This window comes from Chelonoidis abingdonii, chromosome 16 (assembly GCF_003597395.2).
Source record: "Chelonoidis abingdonii isolate Lonesome George chromosome 16, CheloAbing_2.0, whole genome shotgun sequence".
NCBI lineage: Eukaryota > Metazoa > Chordata > Testudines > Testudinidae > Chelonoidis > Chelonoidis abingdonii.
In genome coordinates this window covers 5,390,503-5,402,670 of record NC_133784.1, presented here as the reverse complement: position 1 = coordinate 5,402,670, position 12,168 = coordinate 5,390,503, and the positions used below count along the sequence as shown (strand labels likewise).

The 12,168-nt window shown below is 41.2% G+C and overlaps 1 protein-coding gene across 1 annotated transcript in view; it reads left to right on the top strand.

Moving 5' to 3' along the window:
* OGA (O-GlcNAcase) overlaps window positions 1-12,168 on the top strand; it is a 53,423-nt gene that overhangs the window by 3,329 nt on the left and 37,926 nt on the right. The window contains exons 2-5 of the mRNA XM_032795704.2: window positions 6,333-6,384; window positions 6,716-6,813; window positions 8,483-8,613; window positions 9,696-9,867. Coding sequence (XP_032651595.1) covers window positions 6,356-6,384; window positions 6,716-6,813; window positions 8,483-8,613; window positions 9,696-9,867 — 430 coding nt within the window. The 5' untranslated portion in view covers window positions 6,333-6,355. The remainder of the gene's footprint in view (window positions 1-6,332; window positions 6,385-6,715; window positions 6,814-8,482; window positions 8,614-9,695; window positions 9,868-12,168) is intronic.

Genomic DNA, 12,168 nt, shown 5'->3' with positions numbered 1-12,168 from the left:
GGGGGGGGCACATCCGGCCCCATGCTGCAGATTCTCCCCACCCCGGGGGGGCACATCCGGCCCCACGCTGCAGATTCTCCCCACCCTGGGGGGGGCACATCCGGCCCCATGCTGCAGATTCTCCCCACCCCGGGGTACCTGGGGGGGGGGTGCACATCCGGCCCCACGCTGCAGATTCTCCCCACCCTGGGGTACCTCAGGGGGGGGCCACATCCGGCCCCACGGTGCAGATTCTCCCCACCTTGGGGTGCTTCGGGGGGAGCATATCTAGCCTCATGATGCAGATTCTCCCCACCCTGGGGTATCTGGGGAGGGAGGGGGCATATCCAGCCCCATGGTGCAGATTCTCCCCACCTCGGGGTACCTGGGGGGGCGCAGCTGGCCCCATCCCACAAGCTGCTCTTTAGGCTTGGTAGATCAATGGGCTTGTAGTGCAGGCGTAGTCTAGCATTCCTGGCTAGCTCCTATATGCAGGGGTGGAGACCCAGCCTACAGGGCCGTCTGCAATACAGAAATCCGAGCCATGCTCCGTGCCTGCATGTTAGAAGTTCAGACTTCTCCTGTGTAAGAAATAGGTGATTCCATGGGCATCTGGTCTCACATTAGTACTCTGTTGTGCTGTCACTTGTCATTTAAATTGCATTATGGAGTAATCTACTTTTCTCTCGGCATATTTGTTGCACTGAGATCTTGCACAAATTTTATTATGGTGAAAGCTGTTAAATAAAGTAGGCTTCCTTACTTTTCATTAGTTGTTGAAAAATTGAGGCCTTTTTGACATTGGTTCAGGTGGATGCTTGTAATTTGGAAAGATAAAGTTTATTCTGGACATAATTGTTGTTTTGGAATTATTTGAATTATTATAACTAGACTGGTAAGTTTTAGATTTGTAGAGAACTTTTTCAGTTGGACAACATAATGATTAGAGCAGATGCAGTGGGGAGTGAAATGGGTTGTTTATCAGAGTCAGCATTTACATTGCTTTTGTTCATATCTAAAAGGAAAACACCCTTTGGCTGCAGTAAATATTAACATAACATAAGGATGGCCAGACTCGGTCAGACCAAAGGTCCATCTAGCCCATCTTCCGACAGTGGCCAGTGCCAGGTGCCCCAGAGGGAGTGAACAGAACAAGGAATCATCAAGTGACCCACTCCCTGTCGCCCATTCCCAGCTTCTGGCAAACAGAGGCTAGGGACACCATCCCTGTCCATCATGGCTAATAGCCATTAATGGACCTATCCTCCATGAATTTATCTAGTTCTTTTTTGAACCTTGTTATAGTCTTGACCTTCAACATCCTCTGGCAAGGAGTTCCACAGGTTGACTGTGCGTTGTGTGAAAAAACACTTCCTTTTGTTTTAAAACCTGCTGCCTATTTAGTGGCCCCTAGCTCTTGTGTTATGAGAAGGCGTAAATAACACTTCCTTATTTACTTTCTCTACATGAGTTATGATTTTATAGATCTGCATATCTCCCCTTAGTCTCTCTTTGGGACTTTTCAACTTGGAAGTGTTAATAATTTCTCCTCATATGGCAGCTGTTCCATACCCCTCATCATTTTTATTTTTGCTCTTTTCTGGATGTTTTCTAATTCTATAGATTTTTTTTATCACTTTTAAAAAATGTATTGTTTGGTGGTATTGTCATTGCTAATATCTGTCGGGCTTTTGGACACTTATTAGCCTGGGGATATTCAGGTCTACCCAAACATGTTCATTACTGAAGTAGATTTTTACATTGTAGTGAAAAGTACCAGATTGATAGCACTGGAAATTGAAGCTAGGGAACTGATAAGCACAGATAGCAGCAGTGAAGGCCTTTTGTATTACTTCCTGTACTAAGATGAGTATGTTTTACATAAGATACCAAATAGCTCTCAGATGGTAATAAGCTTCTGATCGCTTCTGACTGATTCGGTTTGAATCCGAGACCTAGAGGTGAAAGGCTTTCTATCAAATTACCCATTTTCCAGTCTCTCTCTCTGTTCATCTTCCCATAAGACCATTTTACTTGTTTATATAGTGGTACCAACTAGAATCTAGGTCTCAGCCTCATTGTGCTAGGTCGGTGGTCCCCAACCTTTCATCTGGCATGCACCAGACGATGAGCCACGGAGGACTGTGGCAGCAGACGAGCATCCATCAAAATTTCAGCGGTGACGCCTCTGGATGACATTGTTTGTAGGCAGCAAGCAGCGTCATCCAGAGGCGGCGTTGTCGAATTTCGGCAGCATTTTGACGGATGCTCATCTGCCGGCCAGTACATGGGTACACTTAGATGCCCTGGCGGGCACCATGGCGGGGACCCCTCTGCTAGGTACTGTTCAGACATGTAGCAAAAAGATCTCTGCTCTCAAGAGCTTTCAGTCTAAGTATAGGAAATCTGTGGGAATCAGGGTCTGAGTAACGTATCAGAGAGATAGATATGGTGAAGGTTGCAGAGGAGGATGTAACATGATCAAAACAATGAGTGAGGAACTGTTGTTGCAGTGCCAAAGTGGGCCACGATGGCATTGGTCAAGGCCAGAGATGAAGAAATTTGTAGCTTAGTTACCGAGGGCCTGGACAAAAGCTTTTGCTGTAGATGGGGAGGAAAGGCCTGAAGTGGACACATTGCAACAAGAAGAATTGTCAGGGTTTCAACTTTTCCGAGATGGTCAAATGCAGCAACCAGATTAAAAAGAACAGGAGTACTTGTGGCACCTTAGAGACTAGTACATTTATTTGAGCATAAGCTTTTGTGGGCTATAGCCCACTTCATCGGATGCAAGCAGTGGAAAATACAGTAGGAAAACACACACACACAGTGAAACAATGGGTGTTACCATACGCATTCTAATGCCCACACACACTGAAACAATGGGTGTTACCATACGCACTCTAATGAGAGCGATCAGTTAAGGTGAGCTATTGCTACCAGGAGAGAGAGAAACCTTGTAGTGGTAATCAAATTGGTCCATTTGCAGTAGTTGACAAGACTGTGTGAGGAACCAGGCCTGGACCAGTCCACACAAGAGATCCACTTCCTGGACACTACAGTGCTAATAAGCAATGGTCACATAAATACCACCCTATACCGGAAACGTACTGACCGCTGTACTTACCTACATGCCTCCAGCTTTCATCCAGACCACACCACACGATCCATTGTCTACAGCCAAGCTCTGCGATACAATCCTATTTGCTCCAACCCCTCTGACAGAGACAAACACCTACAAGATCTCTATCAAGCGTTCTTACAACTACAGTACCCATCTGCTAAAGTGAAGAAACAGATTGACCGAGCCAGAAGAGTACCCAGAAGTCACCTACTACAGGACAGACCCAGCAAAGAAAGTAACAGAACTCCACTAACCATCACCTTCAGCCCCCAACTAAAACCTCTCCAGCGCATCATCAAGGATCTGCATCCTATCCTGAATGACGATCCATCACTCTCACAGATCTTGGGAGACAGGCCGGTCCTTGCTTACAGACAGCCCTCCAACCTGAAGCAAATACTCACCAGCAAACACAGGCCACACAACAAAAACAGTAACCCTGGAACCTATCCTTGCAGCAAAGCCCATTGCCAACTCTGTCCACATATCTATTCAGGGGACACCATCATAGGACCTAATCACATCAGCCACGCTATCAGGGGCTCGTTCACCTGCACATCTACCAATGTGATATATGCCATCATGTGCCAGCAATGTCCCTCTGCCATGTACATTAGCCAAACGGGACAGTCTCTACGTAGAAGAATAAATGGACGCAAATCAGATGTCAAGAATTATAACATTCAAAAACCAGTCAGAGAACAGTTCAGTCTCCCTGGTCACTCGATTACAGACCTAAAAGTCAAAAACAGACTCCGAGAGACTGGTGAATTGGAATTAATTTGCAAAATGTACACCATAAAGTTAGGCTTGAATAAAGACTGGGAGTGGATGGGTCATTACACAAAGTGAAACTATTTCCCCATGTTTATTCCTCCTCCCCCCCACTCCCGTTTCCTTACACCTTCTTGTCAACTGCTGCAAATGGACCGTTTTGATTATCACTACAAAGTTTTCCTTTCCTGGTGGTAATAGCTCGCCTTAACTGATCACTCTCGTTAGTGTGTATGGTAACACCCATTATTTCATAATGTGTGTGTATATCTTCCTACTGTATTTTCCACTGCATGCATCCGATGAAGTGGGCTGTAGCCCACAAAAGCTTATGCTCAAATAAATGTGTTAATTTCTAAGGTGCAACAAGTACTCCTGTTCTTTTGCGGATACAGACTGACATGGCTGCTACTCTGAAACCAGATTAAGACCCTTAGTGACAAGGAATGAGGGTATGTGTGTGAGGATGGGAATTAAAACTCTGTTCTGCCTATGTTTAATCTCACTGCTGGGCACCCACAAAGAGATATGGGGAAAACGGACTGAGATCTTAGCTCAGACAGAAGAATGTTAACATTGTCCCCAGCTGACATGTCTTAGTACTTTGATGTAAAGGGATGCTATCAGGTTAAAATATCTTATTACACTACTAGCACTTTAAATTAAATTAAAATATATTAATCTAAATGTACCCATCATTGTTTATACTTTAACGCTACCCATTATCTTTCACTGCCTTTTTTTTTTTAAGTTGGCATCTGGATTTCACTTCAGGTTACTACGCTATTAGTTTTCAAATTGTGTTCCGATGTTCAGAATGCTCTACATACATAGAAGTGCCAAGTATTGACTAGGCACCACATTCATTAGGTCCCTTTGTGATTAGATAGGTCTGTTTTCCTAATTTAGGACCAAATTCACCTGCCAGTGACAATGCAACTCTATTACATTGTGTAAATGAGAAGAATTTGTCTGTTACCTTGTTTGTTCTGTGCACACCACCACTCTTTCTTTGCTCTGCTGTTTCTCTGTCCTCCATTTGTCACTTCACAATTTCAACCAACTGGGAGCAGTAGTACCTAACTTCACCACTTTGTGGCACTAAGTAACTAAAAATCACTCTGTTAAGAATAACCTTTAAAAGTTGAGCTTGTTTAGAGCTCCTCAAACTTAATCACAGGGTTCACTTTTAATAGGTAATTGGAGTCAATTTTTTAACATAGGACACTTTCAAATTGTACCTTGTTTTAAAAAGTCAAACATTAGTCTAATGAACAAAGCCTGTCTAGTCTTTCTATTTAAAATGAAAGTGCAAAAATAATGATAATGGGTGATCAGGTCTGGAAATAGGACTGTTTAACTTCAGGCTAATGATGTAAGGGCTTGTACATGCTTTTGCTTTGCCCTGCCTGTTGCATCATTCATCAGGCAGAGCAGTTATGCTGGATGAAAACAAAAGCTTACTACATTTCACTCTTTTAGTCTTGGGTCTCTCCCTCAGACTGCCAAACTGAGACTTTCTAATATGAAGAGTGTCCACTTGTGATTGAAGGTGTGGATCTGTTGGCACATAATACTAAATGAAATTGCTTGAATAATGGTAGGCTAGTCGAGATCATTGCTTTTGATGAAGTGTCATTCATAGAGGGTAGATTGGGAGGAACTTATTAGATTTGAAGTCTGAGGCAGATCAAACTTCTGGATTTTCATGGAAATATTCTGTTTAGGTGCCTCTCCATTTTTCACCAGCTGAAACTTTATATCCTTGGGCACAGTGTAATAAGATGCCAGCATTTCCTAAGTTAATGCTGGCACTCTCAAGAGCCTCTTAAAATAAAAAGGGAACAAATCTCATGTATCCATTTGAATCTGGTCCTCAATTTGCTCAAACCCCATCTCCTGTATATTTGATCATCATACGTGTAGATTTAGGTAATGTAACCTGTCTGTATCAAGAAACACTCTTACACTGGTAATTAATAGTGGAATATTGAACGGTTCTGAAAATAAAGTTAAAACTGCTCATCAGACTTCTAGAATGATAGCATAAGCGGGTGATTACTGTTCAGGCTACTTGTGTAGTAGTGCTGACCTGATTCGTGAAGGGCATCTGCTGAGGACTTCTGCTTGGATTCTGGAAATTAATTGCTTCAGTGACTAAAATTATCAGCATGGATCATAAATTATGTGGGGTGTAATTAAATTGAAAATACAGATCTTTTTAGTGTACTACATTTCCCTTAGGATTTTTTAGTATGTTACGTTTTTATGCAATTTTGATTCCGCCCCTCTCCCCCCGATTGCTAGAAGGTTTTTAAACTGAATGTAACAGAAACATCTTGGAGGAGGAGGAGGAGGAGGAGGAGGAGAAAAGTGGGTTATAGTGTAATCTTTGTTTCGTGAAACAGATACAGTCCAATGTATAACTGGATAATTTTAATCTTGTTTCCCACAGGGTTTTATGGAAGACCATGGGTTATGGAGCAGAGGAAGGAACTTTTTAGAAGGCAAGTAACATTTCCCCTTGATATACAATGTGCTCCAAACAGTAAAACTATCATCTTCCATTTAGTAGACTATTAAGGATACTCAGGCCTGACTTAGGGCAGCATTTTACGTATTATCTGTACTCTAGCTGGTTATATTTCCCTTCTAATCTTGCTCAGGCTGTTCTGGATTTGTATAGTCTCTCTCAAACTTTTGCAATACCATTTTGAATTAATAGTATAGTGGTGAATGTTCTCAAAGACAAATGGATAAATTTGAGAATGAGATCCTATAAAATGCAGCTTGTTTGTACCTGTAGAATACTAATGGAGGCTTTCCCCCTCGTTATAGGCTTCAGAAATGGGGACTGAATACCTACTTGTATGCTCCAAAAGATGACTACAAGCACAGGATGTTCTGGCGAGAAATGTACTCTGTGGAGGAAGCTGGTAACTGCCTTTATTCCCCTCTATATTTTCTACAAGTAGTTGCTGAATTAATCACAGTCACTGGTACATGTGCTTGGGTGTTTAATCATTGTATCCACTTTTAAAGGTGAATGGCAATGCAGAAAAGCATTAGGTCAAGGTTTCTATACTGAATGCCCCTTGCAACCTTACTTAATAGAGGTTTGCAGCATAAGTTTGGGTTTTCCTTCTCTTTAATTTTAGCTTTGCATTTCACCTCTCAAACTCCCTTTTTTAAGACTAGCTTTAGTTTTATTGTGGGATTTACACTCCTTCAACTTTCCCTCTTCTGGCAGTGAGAGGGGTTCATTTTGAATTTTTTCCTTATCCGTATTGGTCATATCGACCTTATTGTAAGAAAGGGAGAAATATTTCCTTTTTAAAATGGAATGAGTAGATCAGCTTGCTGATGTCTCTGGTTGATCAAGTGCGCACACACTAGTGAGGGGAGTCATGATTGCAGCTTCAACTTCTGGCTTAATCAGAACTTTAAGGTAAAAACCAGAAGTTTGACATTTGGGATTTATTTAGCAGCTCGTGGCTTTCACAAGAAGTGGTTACTCTTCTTTCTCTTCCCTGATTTCCCAGCAGCAGAGGACACCTAGCTAGCATAACTACAGTGTTCTTGTCTAGTAGTGCCTCAGTGTTGCCAGCCCTAGAAATCTGAAAATAAGTAAAATTGTACAGTGTTAGGTCCTGCACCTAGGAGTCTTTCTGCTGACTTCATTGAGGAGAGGAGATGGCCCTTACTGAGTTTTAAGGTGCTTTTGTCACCAGTGGAAAAGAGCTACTCTGGCAGAGCACAGAGGCTTGTTGGCTAACAGGGCATTTGTAGGAGTCTCTTTCTTGGGTGAAGGAGAGAGATGATAAGCACATCAGAATTAAATCTTGTAGGGGCTGGTTTGAATGGTTTTAGGAATAAAGTTAAAAAGATGTTGGCAGATTACAATTATATTTATAAAACAAATTTTCTTATCTGTTACCAATAGCATCTTAGGTTATTAGAGGTTCCAAAAAAATTATATTTGTTTTACTTCTGTTTCTCTCAGATTGGAGAATGAATTTTTTTTTTAAGGATAATTTCTACTCGAGGTTTCAAAAAGCCACTATTGATGCATCCTGTACCTCAGCAGTATGCAAATATTGCAGTTGAAAGCATCAAACAAAGAGTTCAAATGAACAAATCCTGTTTGCCAAAATTGATTACTATGTTGAATCACTTTAATATTTTTGACCCATATGGAAATGAGTAACAGTTTCAGAGCTTTTAGGTTTGATTCCATATAAACAGGTGAAATGCACTCATGTTTGCCACACTACAAGAAGATCAAACTGGCATATTGTCATTCTTTTAAAAGGTTTCTAAAAATAGTGGTAAATGTGAAATAAAGCTTAAACTACAAGACAAGTATTTGTTACTATCCCTTTAACATTGTTCCTCTACACAATTTGCAATACAGTTTAGTGCTTGCTGCTGCATCAGTAATCTTAGAACATTCAAAATAATTTGTTAAAGCTACCTGAAAATCCTTTCTTGGCTTCTAGCAATGGAGTAATTTGCTTTTTATACTGTATTTCTTAATATTTATGAGGAGGTATCTTAGCTTTCTTATTGATGAACCCTTCTGAAATACTTGGATTTAACTCTTAGAGCAACTCATGACCCTAATCTCGGCTGCCCAAGAATATGAAATAGAATTCATCTATGCCATCTCGCCTGGACTTGATATCACTTTCTCAAATCCAAAAGAAGTGTCCACATTGAAACGCAAGCTGGACCAGGTAGGTCTTGTTGAAACTCTCAGCCCATGTGATTTAAGAATGTTTGGAATTTCCAAAATAACTCAGTAACTCATGTGTCTGCTGTTCACTTAGTGACATTTTTTGACCAATTTTGCTTCTAAGTATTGAACATAAGTGCCAATGTCTGTATAATACTATGTCTAATAATAGTCAGAGTTCTCATAAAATGAACAGTCAGGCTTTGGGATTGAAACTACTGCAAGGGTCAGGGAGAACTTTTTCACCCATGTTAGATTTTGTACAGTTGGCCAGTGCACTATGGAAACTTCCTTAGAGGCAGGATGCTGGCAGTGGTCTAATCAGAAATAGCAATTCTTACTAACTGTTGTTGGGAATTTTGGTCCTAAAATCATTTTAAAAACCTCAAACTAAGACTCATATCCAAAGGGAAGGATGGTATTCCTCCCTCCAAGAAAAATTACAATAGGGGAAGACCTAACATGTGCAAATACCTTCTAAGTTCCTGTGATGTTCTGCTCCACTTCACTTCACCCGAGGGCTGTTGCTGAATTTGGTCTTTCCTAGTTGTCCGCTTCTCCTATGAGATTAGCCTTGGATTGGGAAATTGGAACAGACTGGCAGTCTCCAGTGGTATCCTTGAGAAAAACGTAATGGTGGGTCAGAGTCATGCATTAATTGGAGATAACTACCAAGGCGTGCCTCTTCATTCCATCCCCCATTCCTCTAGTCCTTCCTTTACTGGAAAGAGTTTTGAATGTGCAAGGCACACTGTGGTAATGGAAGCACTCCAGCATTCATCACTCATCTTATGACACTATGCACTTTCTGCAGGATACTGTGGATTTGGTTTAAATGTTGACATACACTTGAAATTCCCAAGTGTGTTTTTAGATTTCAAATTTCAAATTACAAACTGAAAAACAGTGATTCCTCAAACAGAAATTCACACATACTTACCATTTTTTGGGCTTTTTTTGGGGTGAGGGAGGAATGTTGGCCGATCCTGTTAAAGGCAAGTTAGTTTTTAGAACTTTTTACTGTTTGTTTTTTGTTAATTTTCTAAACATTTTTCGCTTCATTTTTTCCCCCTTCTGCTCTAGGTTTCCCAGTTTGGCTGCAGATCCTTTGCACTGCTGTTTGATGATATTGATCACAACATGTGTGCAGCAGACAAAGAAGTGTTTAGCTCCTTTGCTCATGCCCAGGTCTCCATTACTAATGAAATTTATCAGTATTTAGGAGAACCAGACACATTCCTATTCTGTCCTACAGGTAAAACATTAGGGCTAATTTTACTTTGTGATAGCTTTGAAATTAATGAGCCTTCTATTTTACTGCACTCAAGTCAATGAAGACTTTCCCTAAAGCAGTGACTAAACATCTTGGGGCAATTGGGAAGAACTGACAGGAAAGAGTAAAGAAACGAAATGTGTGTGGCTTGGGGCACATGATGACTAAGGAGCATATAGTCTATTTGAAAGAGTGTAAACATGAAGTAGTCGGAAAAATTATGTTGCAAGATTCAAGAAGCTTCAACTAGGAATGAGACACAACAAACTTTTTCTAGTTTTGACTTGTATGAAGGAATCCAAATCATGTTTTTGAACTCTCCACAGCATGGTCAAGGTATAGGATGAATGGGACTTTACCAAACTTCTCATCTGTAGCTGTTTTTGTATCTTGCATCAGCATTTGACTTGACATTGTTAGCAATGGTATTTTTCATATTGGGCTGTAAATTACTGCTTTGGCTCAGTTGCATAATCACTGCTGTCGTTTGCGCGTACAATGGTACTTGCATTCTGAGTTTTGTTTCTCATGTAAATGTTGGAGACCACTCCTTCATTGACATGTTACTGTCTGGTGTTAGTTTTAGGGAATGCAATCTACATTTTCAGTTATGGTGATTGTACCTGTAATCTGCCTCATGCTTCCAGAGAACGGTCAAATTAGGATCTTCGGCCTAGCTGCAGCCACAGTTTTCAGTTAAAGATTGTAACACATCCAAGTAAAGCATGCATTGTGGATTCTAAGCACATGATGAGCCTGGCAATTTCTTCTGCTAAAACTTCCTGTAGCCTGTCTCCTGATATACCAACTCTGAACTCGGATTCCCTTATTTATGTAGGAATTGCAAGACTGGATCAGACCCTTAGTCTGGTATTGTGTCTGACTGTGGCCAGCACCAGGTGTTTGAGGAAAAGGTGGAAGAAACCACCTAATTCCTGGTAGTTAGAGATTGGCTGGAGCCTTGAAACATGAGGCTTTAATTTTGGCAGAGATTAATGTTAACTCTTACAGCTCAGTTGGTAATAACTGGCCTTTTTGGTGAAAAGAACAGTTAGTTAAGATGGGCAGGAGCTGTAGTTGCTGCACTTAAAATCCAGTCCCATTTTGTAGAAGACAAAACAAGACAAACACACGCAAAAGGGAAAAGAGGAGCAAAGACAAAATGCAGCTTCTGTTTCTGGTGTTGACTTTCATTTGTAACATCACTGCTTAATAAACACAGGCACACCACATGGTCTTATCAGCTGCTCTGAGACCTGACAAACTTGACCTAAACAGCCTGATGCTGGTACATTGCTTTTAGTTGCCTCTTTCTGGTCACAGATTTATGGCAGTGTTGCAGAATATACAATTTTGGCTGGCTTAGCCAGACTCTCCTTAAATAGATGGAAAAAGGAAGGGGTTAGGAAAGTTTTTTACATCCCATTTACTATTTGGGATTTAGCTGGATCTGGTGGAGGTGGGAGTGTTATCTGGGTCTCTGGCCCTCTCAGGATTAGAAAGGAGATGGTGGGGGTGAAATCCATGATGATGAAGCTCACTTTAGAAGTCAATACCCCTCTCCCCTCCCCCCCAAGTCTAAGGACCCCTAAAGGGAGTGATGGGTGGAATAGCCGGTCCTCTCATTATTTTTTCCACCAATTAGGCCTAGTTTCCGACACACCAATTTTGGTTCACTGATTTCTGGTTCCATGCTTTTCTTGTTTACGAAGCATGATCTTAACACAGTCTTGAGTTAAATCAGTAGGTTGCTTTGTGTGGACTAATTCAGTCTTTGTGTCACCGTTTCATACCTCTTTCCCATTGGCATTTGTTGTTGCAGGTTATTGTAAGCTTTTATAAACGTTCACGCACTCCTTACAGCTAAGCTCACCGTTAGGATAAATTGGTAGGCCAAATTATCACAATACTTTCATCACAAAAATACCCAAAAAGAATCTGGCGAATTCCATGTTGACAAAACAAAAAAAACAAAAACCCAGATCTACCACTTCTACATCAGCTCAGGATTCAGGCCTTCTGTCCAAGGGCATATTGAGCAGCAGATGTCAGCAAAGACCACAGTCTTTGCATTGCTAAACTGAAATGAAAACTGAGAACATTCAACTTTAACACTGAAAACAAGAGGACTGTGAGAAATTCCATCTTGAACTATGGAACAGGTTTGAGGTGCTGCCAAAGCAGAGGAAGGTAGGACACAGATTGAACTTACAGAAAAGTGGGCAGTGCTCAGACCGTGAGAGTCAAGCTGCAGCAGACTGTTGTCTTTCGGCATAGACAGAA